We start from the raw sequence: 16,278 nt of genomic DNA on the forward strand, positions 1-16,278 counted from the left end.
TTTTGAGGGACACACACAAAGAAGGGAGGGTCACTCAACAGTGTCGGGAGCCTTGTAACACTACAGAAGTTAAGTCAGGCAGCAAGATGAAGGGGGAGACCGACTTATCTGGAGCGGGGCTATCGAACCGAAGGGCCCTTTGAGCCGAGATGGCCAAAATGTCACAGGAGGAGAAATGTCAGGTCAGCCTTCTGCCTCAGCTGTTTGTCATTTGACATTTGGGAGGCATTTCGGCCTAGCGAATACCAAGGTGGTGTGTGTGTGTTTGGAAAGGCCTCGAGACCGTTTCATCACACCAGGGCTCCTCCAGCGTCTCGCAGATGATATTACTGGCTCTTCCTCCCGGCACGTCGCCAGTCTGTATCTTTGTTCCACATCGGCCTTGCCTCCCTCCCGCGCATCCCATCCCTCGTGGAACTCTGTTGCCCTGAAGAATAACGAAGCTGTAACGTGTGGCTAAACCCCCAAACCTGGGCATTTCTCTAAATCGAGGACACAGATGGGTACATACAATTCTCCCACACACACACACACACATACCAACACACCAAAGATGTGGCCAAACTCACCCGAGCCTAAATATTGTAAATTCCTTCCTCCTTGTTTGTTTTTGACAAGGGGCGTGTTAGTGGATGGGGAGGGAAGGGAGACGTTCACACATTCACGGCAAGTAAATAAACTTCCAGTGGTGCTTGGAATTTGGTTTGGGAAGCCAAAAAAAAAAAGGAGAAATGTTTTCTCGGTTTGCCCAGACTGCGCAGATAGCCCGTTCCCTTTCGAATCGGTCGAATTCTGACAAGCCCCCCCCCCTCAAAAAAAAAAGAAAAAACCTCTTTGGTTCCTTTTTGTAAGATCTGAATCGGTGGGGATTCCTGCCCGCCCACCAGCTTGCGATGGACATAAATCCCTCCGGCTAACGTATTTGGAGCCAAAACCCCTAAGATTATGAACGCCTCGCTCCGATATTCCTTGCACCTGGAAATGTCTGAATATATTGCAGAATGCGATGAGGTCATCTCGCTCTGCCACCAACCCCCCCCCCCAGCCCACAATTCTGGCTTCATGCCTCGGTTTCTCCTCCACTTGTAACAACATTTATTTGAAGCCTCCATTTTAAAGCGCGCACACACATAAATTCGCTCCGCCGTCCTTTCAGTTCCTTTCTTGGATGGAATCCCAGAGTCAGGGCGGGGTGAGGAACTCAGTCCCCCTCCGCCCCACCGGCATGAATTTCAAATCTCCGTGTGTGTGCCAAAAGGGATATATAAAGATACACACTATAAGCTTTTCTTCCGCTACACCAAAAATTCCAGATTCTGCGCCAAGGCAGCACAGATTCTGCACTCGGAACAAACAAGGCAGGTAAAGTGTGTGGAAAAAATGCCTAAGCGTGGCCCAGAACGTATAGAACACAAAGTCCCTTGAAGCGTCAGCCTCGCTCGGTGGGTGGTGTTTATTCCAGGTATCTCCTAAGGGGCTCGAGTAAAGTTTAAACGACCCACCTATACAAGCAGGAGCCTGGCTGTGCCACATAATTTGAAAACTTCCCTCGGGGGTTGGGGTCTCAATTCCATGATCACTAGCTGGTCATCTAGCCCTCCCCTCCCCCCCCCCCTTCCCAGGTTGAGATTTGGTCCTCTAAACATTATCCGAGCCACTTTCACAGAAAAGGTTTTTACTGGGAAGTTATATAATGAGAGATATTCTAATTCATTGGCAGGACACCAAAAGTTCCAGCATGATTTCTGGAGTAGCCACGTTGGTCTGCAGTACGACAGCTAGATTTGAGTCCAGTATCGCCCTAAGAGACCAACAAAATTATTGGGGTATGAGCTTTTGCGATTCTGTCTGTCCGATGAGGGTGACTTTGACTCTCGAAAACTCATTCCCCGGAAATCTTGTTGGACTATAAGGCGCTAACAGACTTGAATCTGGCTTGTTTTCCATGTCTCTTAAAAGGTGCTGCAGCTCTGAATTCCCTGCACAGAGTGGCGCACAGTGGTAAGCTGCAGCACTGCAGTCCAAGCTCTGCTCATGACCTGAGTTTGATCCCGGCAGAAGCTGGGTTCAGGTAGCCAGCTCGAGGTTGACTCAGCCTTCCACCCTTCCGAGGTTGGTAAAATGAGTACCCAGCTTGCTGGGGGGGGGGGGGCGGTCAAGTGTAGATGACTGGGGAAGGCAATGGCAAACCACCCCGTAACAAAAAGTCTGCCAAGAAAACCTCATGATGTGATGTCACCCCATGAATCGGTAGGTACTTAACCTTTATTAAAAAGCTTCTTTAGAAAGAGCCCAAACTGGAGAGAACTCCCGTGAGTAGAAGTGTCATATAGCCTCGAAATGATAATGATGCCATGTGAGCAGTGCTTTATGAGAAGACAACATGCATTTTTGCAGAAGTAGGATTTTTTATTATTATTATTTAGCAAGGAGTTGGGTAAGGATCATGCCATCACTGTGTGGATTATTCCCACCCCCACTCTTCCTCGTTCTGCTTATCTTTAACCACTGACTAGGACATCTCTCTGTAGTTGCCTGGCTGACTGCTCTCTTTATACCTGTGTAAAGTGTTTCTCATCTTCCCCTGTCTAAATAAAATATGGTCTCCCTCACAGCCTTTCTCTTAAGACCATACATTTTTGAAAAGTGAATAGAAGGCATATATGCTTCAAACGTGTGGTGCTCAGGGATGGGAGGAAAAAAAAATCAGACATTCAACTTTAAAATAGTATTGTGAAGTATAAGGAATTCTTTATTGCCAGGTTTCAAGACCTGTACTGCCCCTGTTTAGTCTATATTGATTCATTTCTTATCTCGTATGCTGTCTTTTCCCCAAGGAGCTGAGACCCATCCACATGAATAAAAAAGGATTTGCATGAACTGCAGCTAAGTTGGGGCGGATATTTGTCAATTTTGCATGGCGCCGTCTTTATTAAGTTTTAGACGGCAGGCCAGGTCTATTCTGCTTACCCATGCTTTTAATCAATATCTAATTCTGGCTATTACCTGTTTCTTTTAATTATGTATTGTGTTTTTTTTAATCGCTGCATTTATTATTTCTTAAAATTGGTTTTGTGCAGCTTATGGATTTTTGTCTGCCACCCTGAGAACTCTTTTATTAGGAAGACAGAATTCCTAAAATAAATAATTGAGAAGTCTCCATAAGGCAGCTCCCGTATTGCTCATGAAAATTGCCGTGCCGTCCTAAGCAGAGTTATGCCTTTCTAAATCTGTTGACTTCCGTGAATTTAAGGTAAAGGTGCAAGCACCAGTTGTTTCTGACAATGGGGTGACGTCGCATCACGACGTTTTCACGGCAGACTTTTTACGGGGTGGTTTGCCATTGCCTTCCCCAGTCATCTACACTCCTCCCCCCCCCTGCAAGCTGGGTACTCATTTTACCGATCTCGGAAGGATGGAAGGCTGAGTCAGCTTGAGAGCCCAGCTTCTGCCGGAATCAAACTCAGGTCGTGAGCAGAGAGCTCGGACTGCAGTACTGCAGCTTTACCACTCTGCGCCACAGGGCTCCTTTGAACTTAGAAGGGTGTAATTCTATTTAGGACTGGAGCTCCTTTCCTGGTACTAGAGGGGATCATTCCTATATGCTTCAGAAACCTGATGAGTGATTCCAGCTTCGCCTTCAGGCAATTTGACAGTATCGGTTGGGGCCTGAAGGCATCCCCTCCCCCCATGACTGTGGAATCCCCTCCTTCTAGAAGTTAGGGTTGCCAAGTCCAATTCAAGAAATATCTGGGGACTTTGGGGGTGGAGCCAGGAGACTTTGGGGGTGGAGCCAGGAGACATTGGGGGCGGACCCAGGAGCAAGGGTGTGATAAGCAGAATTGAACTCCAAGGGAGTTCTGGCCATCACATTTAAAGGGACAGCACACCTTTTAAAATGCCTTCCTTCCATAGAAAATAATGAAAGATAGGGGCACCTTCTTTTGGGGCTCGTAGAATTGAACCCCCTGGTCCAATCCTTTTGAAACTTGGGGGGTATTTTGGGGAGAGGCACTAGATGCTATACTGAAAATTTGGCTCCTCTACCTAAAAAAACAGCCTCCCCAGAGCCCCCGATACCCGCAGAGAGCCGGTTTGGTGTAGTGGTTAAGTGTGCGGACTCTTATCTGGGAGAACCGGGTTTGATTCCCCACTCCTCCACTTGCACCTGCTAGCATGGCCTTGGGTCAGCCATAGCTCCGGCAGAGGTTGTCCTTGAAAGGGCAGCTGCTGTGAGAGCCCTCTCCAGCCCCACCCACCTCACAGGGTGTCTGTTGTGGGGGAGGAAGGTAAAGGAGATTGTGAGCCGCTCTGAGACTCTTCGGAGTGGAGGGCGGGATATAAATCCAATATCATCTTCTTCTTCTTCTTCAGATCAATTCCCCATCATTCCCTATGGGAATTGTTCATGGAGGTGCATAATGGCTGTGGGGGTGGGGCTTCTCCCGCTGGCCAGCTGGCTGGGGGAGGGGGGAAGCCTGTAAAACTGGGGGATCCCCCGCTGGGACCTGGGGATTGGGAAGCCTACTAGAAGTCCATCAGATCCCTCCCTTTTGGGCTTCCAGAAACTTGTGGAAACCATTTTGTTCTGAAAGATATTTGATATTTTTGTTGCCTGAAACAATTTTGGCCTGTAAGGTCCTTTCGCTGGCCGCTTGAGTTTATGACTTTTCTTTTTCATCTCTGGTTTTTTTTTAATTTGCAGTTATTTCAAAGTTTCTGTAATTCCCCCCCCCCCCCCTATTATCTATTGCTTCAGATCTTTTAGATTTAAAAAAAAATGTTCTACAGTGTTTTAATTTCACATTCTGGTGGGTAGTTTGTCAGGGATCGGGGTTCTTTGGGGGGGGGGGATGATGCGCATGCTAGGGAGTTTTTTGGCAAAGCTCCGTGGTTTGAGCTCAGTTTTATCATAGAGTTTTGCCCCAAAACTAGAGTGTCGTCCCTCAACATTGGTCGCGCTATGATGGCACTTCTGGGTGATGTCATTACATCGTGTTCGGGGGCATTTGCAGTATGGGTTTCTCCCCCACTGAATGGAAGCTGAAAGGGGTTAATAAAAGTAGGGGAACTCCCATAGCCGTGTTGGTTTGAAGCAACAGAACAAAGTTTGAGTCCAGTGGTACCTTTAAGACTAATAAAGTTTAATTCTGGGTATAAGCTTTTGTGTGCGTGCGCCCAGAAATAAACTTTGTTGGTCTCTAAGGTGCCACTGGACTCAAACTTTGTTTTAATTTCACATCATGAGCCCCTTTGCGTACCGCTTTCAATGGCAGGGAAGGCAGGAGATAAGTTTTCTGAATGAAATAAAATACAGACAATATTTTGGTACCCTAAAGTGGATATTTCCAATAGCAGCACTCCCTCCCTCCTGCATGCCAGAAGTGGCAAAAGATATAATATATATAACAAGCGACTGCTTGGCAGCATTTAACAACGCCCCAAATGATCTGTCTGAGGAGCAGTGTTCCCTCCAAGCTGTGTTAGTATTTTTTAACCTTACATTTCTAGCTCATCCATTTTCGTCTTAGCTCAGGAAAAATGGCTCCCAGAGCAAACTAATTTATGCAGTAGCTCATAACTTTAATGCCAGTAGCTCACAAAGTAGATTTTTTGCTCACAAGGCTCCACAGCCTAGAGGGAACATTTCTGAGGAGTCCCCTTCACAGAGCTTCTTCTAAAAAGGTTTTTTTTTTAAAAAAAAATGGCAAACATTTTAAATTATTTTTGTTTTAATGTTAATTCATTGTGTACATTTTCATTTTTTTGTCATTAGCTGCTGGGGGTGGGAAAGCTTTTTGGCCAAAAGGCAACAAAAGGCATGCAAAAGCAATGAATAAATTTCGAGAGCTCCCTCACACAACTGCTAATTGCAAGAGCCACATAGCTTGTAAGATCTGAGGCAAATGCAGGGGGAGACCATTTTATTTTGTTCCTAAACTGACACCGTTTTTCATTGTTCAGGCCCTGAATAATACACACGCACATTTACTGTCCAACTATGAGGGGGAGGGAATTTGTTTTAAGAGCCCAGTGTGCATTGGGCCCTTCCCCCCCCCCCACAAGGTTTTGTGTGTGGAACGAACGAAGCGTCCATTTTAGGAGGACGTTGGCTTTCTGGACAATTCCAATCTTGTAATGATTAACCTGCCTTGAAACTCTTGTTAGGATTGGAAAGGGATGGAGGAGTTGGGGGGTTTTTTTATTCTCGCTGACCCTGACCTGCGTTTTTCTTCACTTTGGCCGCAATTTAAAAAAAACAGTGGGGGAGGGAGAGTTTTGAAGGGAGAGATCTCTGGATTTCTTCACAGATGGACTGACTGGGAGGGTTTTTGGCAACCTGCAGAAGCACTGCCGTGCCTGAGGTACAAGCAGGGAGGCTGGATTGTTTTTCTCATCTTTTTCTTTCTTTTTTTTAAATGGGAAAGACCTTTATCTCTAGGCAGAACTGAGGAAGATTCCTCAGAACAGCCTGGATTAAATTTAAAGGGGGGGATTTTTTTGGGGGGGGGTGTTACAGGTTTCGTGGAATCAAAATCAGCAGATGGTCTGCACCTGCCCATCTTCAAACCTGTGCAGCTAATTCTCAAAGTCTTTTCCCTTTGCAATCCAAACCCTTCAGAGGGGATCAGGAAATAGATGATAAATACTGAATGTACTTCTTTCTGCTGATAACCGGGTCAAAAAGCGAGACGGAGCCACCACCAGTGTTCCCTCTAAGCTGAGTTAGTTTTTTTTAGCCTCCGGCTCGCACATTTTTGTCTTGGCTTAGGAAAAATGGCCCCAGAGCAAACTAATTTATGCAGTAGCTCACAACTTGAATGCCAATAGCTCACAAAGCAGGTTTTTTTGCTCACAAGACCCCACAGCTTAGAGGGAGTATTGGCCACCAGTGTTCCCTCTAAGCTGAGTTAGCGTGAGCTAGCTCACAGATTTTTAGCCTCCAGCTCACACATTGTTGTCTTAGCTCAGTAAAAATGGCCCCAGAGTACGGTTGCCAATCCCCAGGTGGGGGCAGGGGATCCCCCGGTTTGGAGACCCTCCCCCCGCTTCAGGGTCGTCAGAAAGCGGGGGGAGGGGAGGGAAATGTCTGCTGGGAACTCTGTTATTCCCTATGGAGATTTATTCCCATAGAAAATAATGGAGAATTGATCTGCGGGTATCTGGGGCTCTGGGGGGGCTGTTTTTTGGGATAGAGGTACCAAATTTTCAGTATAACGTCTAGTGCCTCTCCCCAAAATATCCCCTAAGTTTCAAAAAGATTGGACCAGGGGGTCCAATTCTATGAGCCCAAAAAGAAGGTGCCCCTATCCTTCATTATTTTCTATGGAAGGAAGGAATTGAAAAGGTGTGCCGTCCCTTTAAATGTGAGGGCCGGAACTCCCTTTGGAGTTCAATTATGCTTGTCACAGCCTTGATCTTGGCCCCACCCCTAATTTCTCCCGGCTCCACCCCCAAAGTCTCCAGATATTTCTTGAATTGGTCTTGGCAACCCTACCCCAGAGCACACTAATTTATGCAGTAGCTCACAACTTTAATTTTAGTAGCTCACAACTTTAATACCAGCAGCTTAAAAAGTAGAATTTTTGCTCACAAGACTCTGCAGCTTAGAGGGAACATTGTTGGCCACCACTGAGAAAGAGTGCCCTGTGTTGCCAGTATTAAGTGAAGGGCAGAGGACAGAGGCTCTGGATAAATAAAGACCTTCTTAGCACCGTTATATGGTCTTTCTCCATGTTGTTAAACAGAGGGAAGCCCATTTTCATATCAATTTTTAAAAAGTAAACCCTCCTTTTTTATTTCATCCTACCTTTCTTCCAAGAAGTTTAGGGCAGTGTACATAAGTCTTCCCTTCTGTTTTTTTTATCCTCAACACAGTCCTGTAAGGTAAGTTAACCTGAGAGAGTGCGACTGGCCCCAAATCAACCAGTGAGCTTTGCAACTGGGTGATGATTCGAACCTGAGTCTTTCCAGTTCAGAATATTGACCGCTCAACTGCACGGCCTCATGTACTCCACACGCCAAAATATACAAGCCAGCCCCTTCGCAAACAGTGGGGCAAGCTCAGTTTTCCCCCCCCTTCTTATTGTGATCGCAGCGCTAAGAGACCCTTCTGGGAGCCTCATGTGCTGAGAGTACAGAATCATTTTAATCAGGTACATAAAATGTTAATAAAAGTCAGTTCTGCCTAGAAGTAAAGACTTGTTAGGCCAACGCCATGCTGGGAATTATTAGGAAGGGAATTGAAAACAAATCAGCCAGTATCATAATGCCCCTGTATAAATCCATGGTGCGGTCTCATTTGGAGTACTGTGTGCAGTTCTGGTCGCCGCACCTCAAAAAGGATATTATAGCATTGGAGAAAGTCCAGAAAAGGGCAACTAGAATGATTAAAGGGCTGGAGCACTTTCCCTATGAAGAAAGGTTGAAACGCTTGGGGCTCTTTAGCTTGGAGAGACATCAACTGCGGGATGACATGATAGAGGTTTTCAAGATAATGCACGGGATGGAGAAAGTTGAGAAAGAAGGACTTTTGTCCCTTTCTCACAATACAAGAACTCGTGGGCATTCGATGAAATTACTGAGCAGAAAGGTTAAAACGGATAAAAGGAAGTACTTCTTCACCCAAAGGGTGATTAACATGTGGATTCACTGCCACAGGAGGTGGTGGCGGCCACAAGCATAGCCACCTTCAAGAGGGGTTTAGATAAAAATATGGAGCAGAGGTCCATCAGTGGCTATTAGCCACAGTGTGTGTGTGTGTGTGTGTATAAATTTTTTTTAGCCACTGTGTGACACAGAGTGTTGGACTGGATGGGCCATTGGCCTGATCCAACATGGCTTTTCTTATGTGACACAGACTGTTGGACTGGAGGGGCCATTGGCCTGATCCAACATGGTTTCTCTTAGGTTCTTATGTGACACAGAGTGTTGGACCGGAGGGGCCACTGGCCTGATCCAACAGGGCTTCTCTTATGTGACACAGACTGTTGGACTGGATGGGCCACTGGCCTGATCCAACATGGCTTTTCTTATGTGACACAGACTGTTGGACTGGAGGGGCCATTGGCCTGATCCAACAGGGCTTCTTTTATGTGACACAGACTGTTGGACTGGATGGGCCACTGGCCTGATCCAACATGGCTTTTCTTATGTGACACAGACTGTTGGACTGGAGGGGCCATTGGCCTGACCCAACATGGCTCCTTTTATGTTCTTATGTGACACAGAGTGTTGGACTGGAGGGGCCACTGGCCTGATCCAACATGGCTTCTCTTAGGTTCTTATGTGAGAAGCCCAGCACTTGCACAATGCATGCCAGGTGCTTTGAGATGCAATGTTAAAAACATAAGGATCTTGGAGGCCCGGGTTTGAATCCCCACTCTGCCACAGAAGCTTGCTGGTTGATCTTGGGTCAGTCACATTCTCTCAGCCGCACCTACCTCACAAAGTTGTTATGAAGATAAACTGGAGGAGAGAATTACATAAGCCCAGGGCCCTTTTTTGTAGCAGGAACTCCTCTGCATTTTAGGCCACACACTCCTGATGTAGCCAATCCTCATGGAGCTTACAGTAGGCCCTGCACTAAAAGCCCTGTAAGCTCCAGGAGGATTGGCTACAGCAGGGGGTGTGGCCTAATATGCAAATGAATTCCTGCTGCAAAAAAAAGCCCTGCATAAGCCATTTTGAGTCACCACAGGAGAGAAAAACAGGATATAAATGAAATAAATTTAAAAAATAAGAATAACATAAAGTGATAGCGATCACAGGAGAAGACGCGGAAATAATTTATTCTAGATTAATTAGCATGGATTATAAGGGTGACTTTTTGGAGGAGGCACTGATGAATTTAGTCCTTTCTAAGTATATCGCATAACTAATTGTTGTTTGTATTGCTAAAAACTGCACTCTGTGTATATTTTTTGAGTTCCGGAGTCTTTTTCTAATACATGGTATAGGAAAGGGCCTGTTTAGGGTTTATCTTCCTGATTTGGTTTTTGGCTGACCACTTCAATGTGTGTCAAGCGATGTATTTATTATAGAAACACACAGTAGTGTATACTTGCCATTTTAAACCGCAACTAAGGCGTATAGGGGCATTGTGATGTTTCTGGCATTGGAATAGACCATAGAGTGGCCTAAAAATGCTAGAAACGCAGAATACTCAGAATGAAGCAGTAATGCTCTTGTCTGGGCTTAACTATCCAGCGCTAAATAATGCATTCCCAGTTCACTCTACAATAAAATCTAATCTTTTTGAGGGCTCTGGAAGAGGCTTTCTCCGCTCAGTATATTACTGTTTTGTACCTGATAAATGATACCAAACCATGTGAACAGAAAATCTGTAGGGTTTTGTTTTTTCTTTAAATTCCAGTTGCGGTAAATAACAGCTCCGACACAGAGAGTCTTCCTTCTCCCAGACCCGAAGCCAAAGAAAATGCAGAAAATGGGCCCAAACCAACCCCTGAATCTAGAAACGATGCCGAAGAACCACCTGCGGTCAAGATGGAGGATACCCCTAGTTCCCCTGCAGCCGATCCCACGCCCCCGACCACCCAGTCGCCCGAGGAGGCATCCACTGAGCCGGCCTGCGCTGAAGAGAAGCCACAGGAGGAACCAATGGTGGATGTGGTGAAGACCGAGGAGCCAGAGGAAAAGCCCAAGAGCCCGGAGCCAATCCAGGGTGACATCAAAATGGAGGAAGGGGAGGAGTCCCAGGACAAGGACAAAGCCAACGACATGCAAACGGAGGAGAGCCACAGCAACAACGACGCGGCTGTGGGGAGCGAGGGGGCACCCAAGGCGGAAAAGGAGAACCACAAAACCGGGAAAACCGAAGGGGCCAATCCTGACAGCGACTCCAGCGCCACGTGTAGTGCGGATGAAATGGACGAGCATGATGCTCCGGACAAAAACAAGTAAGTGGAGGCGCAGGGCCGGTAGCGTGGGAAATCTTGCAGCAGTGGGGTAGGATTCTGTGCAAGTCACAGATTCAATGTAAAACTCCCAGGCGCTTTGTTTTCTGGGCGCCTAAAATGTTAGCATCTGTCTGGTAATGTTTGAAAATGCTTCACCCCCCCCTCCCCGCCCAGATAGAGGGACAGATATTGAACTGCTGATTAATTTGGCGGGAATGGGAGGCCCTGACAACTGACAGCAGGTTTAGGGATTCCAGATGTGTGACCTTATGGAGCAAAATTGCCCCGCTGGGAACGTTTAGTCAGGGAGGGGGTACCAGACAAGACAGATCATTCTGTATGTATAATCTGGGCTTTGTAAATCTCTGATTCCACCCTCCAGAAATGTGTTTGGCCAGAAACGTCCAAATTACGCATTTACATAAACGGTAGTGTCTGCATTGCTTAGATATGTGTACTTCTGTCTCACAACTGTTCGGGCTTTGAAATAATTTGGGGTTGTTGTGAGGTTTTTTTGCAAGGGAGTGAGTGACGGCAGGGGGAGCCGTAGGAAGGGAAGCCTTCGGTACGCATGTGAGTTTTTTCTCCAAACTGATAAGGGCTAGAACCTTAGAAACCAGAGTCCCACACACCTAGGATGCAAGATCTGCATTTTGCTAAGAAGAAGAAGAAGACCGCAGATTTATACCCCGCCCTTCTCTTTGAATAAGAGTCTCAGAGCAGTTTACAATCTCCTTTGGTGTAGATAAAGGAAGATTGTGAGCCACTCTGAGATTCAGAGTGGAGGGTGGGATATGAATCCAGTGTCATTGTTGTCTTCTTCTTTATCTCCTTCCCCCACAACAGACACCCTGTGAGGTGGGTGGGGCTGAGAGGGCTCTCACAGCAGCTGCCCTTTCAAGGACAACTCCTACCAGAGCTACGGCTGACCCAAGGCCATTCCAGCCAGTGCAAGTGGAGGAATGGGGAACCAAACCCTGTTCTCCCAGATTAAGAGTCCGTGCACTTAACCACTACACCAAACCGGCACTTAACCACTACCATGTTTCCTGCCGGAGAAAGGGCAGACTGTGGCTTCCCGAATACCACCGGGATGGTGTGCCAATTTCCCTTGGCAGCAGGAAGAATCCTGTGAATGGGCACCATTCCCCAGATCAAAGGTTTAAAAAAAAAACCCTGACTTTTATTGCCCGCTGTCCTCGGTGGGGTTTTGCACCTGCCTAGTGATTTGTAGTGCCCTGGCCCTGGGGGGTGTTGTGTTGCCAGTGACAGTAATTGAAAGGGCAGCTTTATGGGCCCTGGTGCCTAGACTGCTTGGGATTGATGCCCATTGTCAGGGGTTAAAAGAGGTCATATGCCGCAATACGGTCACATCCCACACCGGTGGCCCGTTCTCGATGAGGACAACGGCCGCTTTCTCCGGGTGTCAGCTGATTTGTGGCACGGCTCTGCGCAGCCTTGGTCAATTTCATTAAGTGCCTCTTGGATCCATACTCCTGTAGTGCCGTTCATCAAGCGGTGGGGTCGGCCTCGGCTCCCGTGGGGGCGGAGGAGAGAGAAAAACGCAAGGGCTCGGGTTCATCGGGGTCGCAAATTGTTCCTTGTAGTGGGAGCCAGCCGGATAGAAAACAAACGTTAAAGAAGAATGTGGTTTTTTTTGAAGTTGCAGCAGGGTTCGTGACTCTTCGGGGCTCGGGCGTTCTTCGTTACAGGACTGGGGAGGCTTTTATAGACCAGGGGTCCCCGACCTTTTTGGGCCTGCGGGCACCTTTTGAACTCTAGCTCAGGGAGGAGGTGGGCACAACCACAAAATGGCTGCTGTGGGAGGCAGAGCTGGGCACATATATACAGAGGAGGGGCAGGTGCAGCAGAGAGGAAGAGTAATTTTTAACAGGGCTTTTTTTGTAGCAGGAACTCCTTTGCATATTAGGTGGCACCCCCCCCCTGATGTAGCCAATCCTCTTGGAGCTTACAGTAGGCCCTGTAAGAAGAGCCCTGTAAGCTCTTGGAGGATTGGCTTCATCAGGGGGTGTGGCCTAATACGCAAAGGAGTTCCTGTTACTAAAAAAGCCCTGATTTTTTTTAAAAAATGCACGGGGAATGAGTGATAGAAAGAGCGGAACCAACACAGTGGTGGCAGCTCACCCTCAAAGCATCGTTATGTTAATCTGCACTCCCTGTCAGATCCACAGTGGCGAATCAGAAGCCCTGGTTGGCTGGAACCCCAACTGGCCCCACACACTGTCCAAAAACACTTGGCAGGCAGCAGGAAAGTGTTGGCAAGCACCGTGGCACTTTGTTCTAGAATTCGCGACTGTACAGAAAAGCTGCAGAAAGGAATTTTGAAAAAATGAATGCTACAACTATGCCGAATCAAGCTGGACCTAGTGGAGGCTGGGAGGCCACCAGCCTCTAGACCAGTGAGCCCCAACCCCAGGGGCTGGTTTTGTGGAAGACACTTTTTCCATGGGCCGGGGGGCGTGGCACGATAGTTTCAGGATGATACAATTGTGCACTTTATTTTGGTTGTGCTGGGTGTGCGGACTCTTATCCGGGAGAACCGGGTTGGATTCCCCACTCCTGCACTTGCAGCTGCTGGAATGGCCTTGGGTCAGCCAGAGCTCTCTTATCCGGGAGAACCGGGTTGGATTCCCCACTCCTGCACTTGCAGCTGGCTGGAATGGCCTTGGGTCAGCTGTAGCTCTCGCAGAGGTGTCCTTTTATTGTTATTATTATTATTAATTTTTTAATTAATTTTTCTGAAAATTGTCAACCAACATCGAACAAAAAAATAAAAGTAATATAAACAAAACAATATTAATAAGACCACTCTTGCCGTCTTCTATCGATTCATAATCACAGAGGTCTGAGGTCTTTTAATGAGCCTCCCTTCTTTGTGTGTGTCCCTCAGAAACTGAGCACAAGGCTGTTGCCCCGTTCAGCTTCTCCAGAGAACCCCACAGGACAACAGGGCACAGAGACTCGGTTTGCCCCCCGAGCACTAGGGGTGCTCTGTCTCGCTGTAAAGCTTCCGTCTAGCCGTCACGGCCTGTGGCTTTTGATAAACGCGCCACGTTGTTCAGCTCATGGGTAGGAGAGTGGCCAAGTACGGGCACTTTACCAACCATTCTCTGTAGCTTTCAGGGCCAATTAGAACAAGAGCGTGAAACCGGATGAGAAAGGCGGCACGAGCGTTGCATGTTTTATCTCTGCTGTGAGCGTGCCCTGAAGATTTGGGGAGGGAGAGGGGCTGAAGCATAGTTTGGAGGAATGGTGCGCCGGGAGCCCTCCCTTGGCTTCCTTCTGTCATTCTGTGAGTCTCCGGTTGGCTCTTGCCAAGCCGGAGCAAAGGTAATAACAGCTTTTAACTCTTCCCGGGTTCTTTTTTTTTTCCCTTCTAGAGGAGTCCCCAAAGATAATTATCTTTACATATATATTTCATAAAGGTTGCTGGCAGAGCGAGGAATGAAAGTTCAGCAGTAGGTCGTGCTAAATATAAATGAGCGCAGGGGGCCAGCCCGTACAGACATAAGTTAACCGTTGTCAGTTCGTAGCGAGGGGAGCAGAGAGAGCGCGTTAGGTGGTGAGAATGAGCAAGAGCGCCAAGCAGAAACCTTACCTTCTTCGCCGGGTAGCCTGAAGCCTCCAGGGACGACTTTGGAAGTTGAACCTGTTCCCCGATAAGCGAGTCAGCGTTTCTCATAAGAACATAAGAGGAGGTGGTGGCAGCTACAAGCATAGACAGCTTTAAGAGGGGATTGGATAAAAATATGGAGCAGAGGTCCACCAGTGGCTATTAGCCACAGTGTATATATATGTATGTGTGTGTGTGTGTGTATATATATATATATATATATATATATATATATATATATACACACACACACACGCACACATATATTGGCCACTGTGTGACACAGAGTGTTGGACTGGATATATATATATATACACACACACACACGCACACATATATTGGCCACTGTGTGACACAGAGTGTTGGACTGGATATATATATATATACACACACACACACGCACACATATATTGGCCACTGTGTGACACAGAGTGTTGGACTGGATATATATATATATACACACACACACACGCACACATATATTGGCCACTGTGTGACACAGAGTGTTGGACTGGATATATATATATATACACACACACACACGCACACATATATTGGCCACTGTGTGACACAGAGTGTTGGACTGGATATATATATATATACACACACACACACGCACACATATATTGGCCACTGTGTGACACAGAGTGTTGGACTGGATATATATATATATACACACACACACACGCACACATATATTGGCCACTGTGTGACACAGAGTGTTGGACTGGATGGGCCATTGGCCTGATCCAACATGGCTTCTCTTATGTTCTAAGCCGTGTTGGATCAGACCAGTGGCCCATCCAGCCCAACACTGTGTCACACAGTGGCCAAAAAACCCAGGCGCCATCAGGAGATCTATCAGTGGCCCCAGAGCAAACTCATTTATGCAGCAGATCAGAACTTTAATGTCGGTAGCTCATGAAGTAGAATTTTTGCTTGCAAGACTCCACAGCTTAGAGGGAGTACTGCTCCATTTCCCTGCAAGTCGAAAGCCAGCAAGACAAATGGAGAAGGAGGAACCTTTCTCCCGTGTGTGCCTGTTCTCTGTTTGCATGGAATTTTCCCTCCGCAAAAGAGCATTCGGAGCTGGAAAAGCCACCCTGAGAACCTAAGAAGAGTCCCTAGAGAACCTAAGAACAGCGGTCCATCTAGTCCGTCATCCTTTTTCGCCCCTGCTGTCTGAAATGGTACAGTCTGTTATACCATCCCAGGGCATCATTCTCCGGCTTCTGTAAACTCAGTGAGACAGGGTGTTGCAAGAGTGGGAGGAGACGTACTGAAAGAACCCCTCTTGAGCATCTGTTTTTCAAAGAGAGCGGCCCTTTTGTCCTCCGGAACAAGAAGATCTCAAAAGCTAAAGAGCGCCAATACGGTCCGCTGTTTTAACAGAATTCTCCAACCCTTGCCAAAATCAGAGGTAAGAGGGGAGAGAGGCCTTGTTTATCTAGGAGCTCCCCTCCTGACTTCTCGTTTACCTGCAAACTGAGATGTTTTTTCTTCCATTGTATAAATCCACCAACTGTGGATCGGAAAAGGTTCAGGAGCAATGACTTGATGCCGTTCGGGCCAAGGCTTGTCCCTGAGCAGAGGGCTCGAGACAAAAGGGTTACCATTCTCACTGAGGCAATGAAGAGGAAGAAGGCCATCGATTTATACCCTGTCCTTCTCTCCAAATCAGACTCTCAGAGCGGTTCGCAATCTCTTTTGCCTTCCTCCCCCACA

At 47.2% G+C, this 16,278-nt stretch overlaps 1 protein-coding gene across 1 annotated transcript in view; it reads left to right on the forward strand.

Annotated features, from left to right (window-relative positions):
* The window catches only part of NCOR2 (nuclear receptor corepressor 2), a 480,522-nt gene that overhangs the window by 321,080 nt on the left and 143,164 nt on the right, over positions 1-16,278 (forward strand). The window contains 1 exon segment of the mRNA XM_060250121.1: positions 10,376-10,919. Within this exon segment, the coding sequence (XP_060106104.1) occupies positions 10,376-10,919 (544 nt within the window).

Source organism: Heteronotia binoei, chromosome 11, assembly GCF_032191835.1.
Source record: "Heteronotia binoei isolate CCM8104 ecotype False Entrance Well chromosome 11, APGP_CSIRO_Hbin_v1, whole genome shotgun sequence".
NCBI classification, from domain to species: Eukaryota; Metazoa; Chordata; class Lepidosauria; order Squamata; family Gekkonidae; genus Heteronotia; species Heteronotia binoei.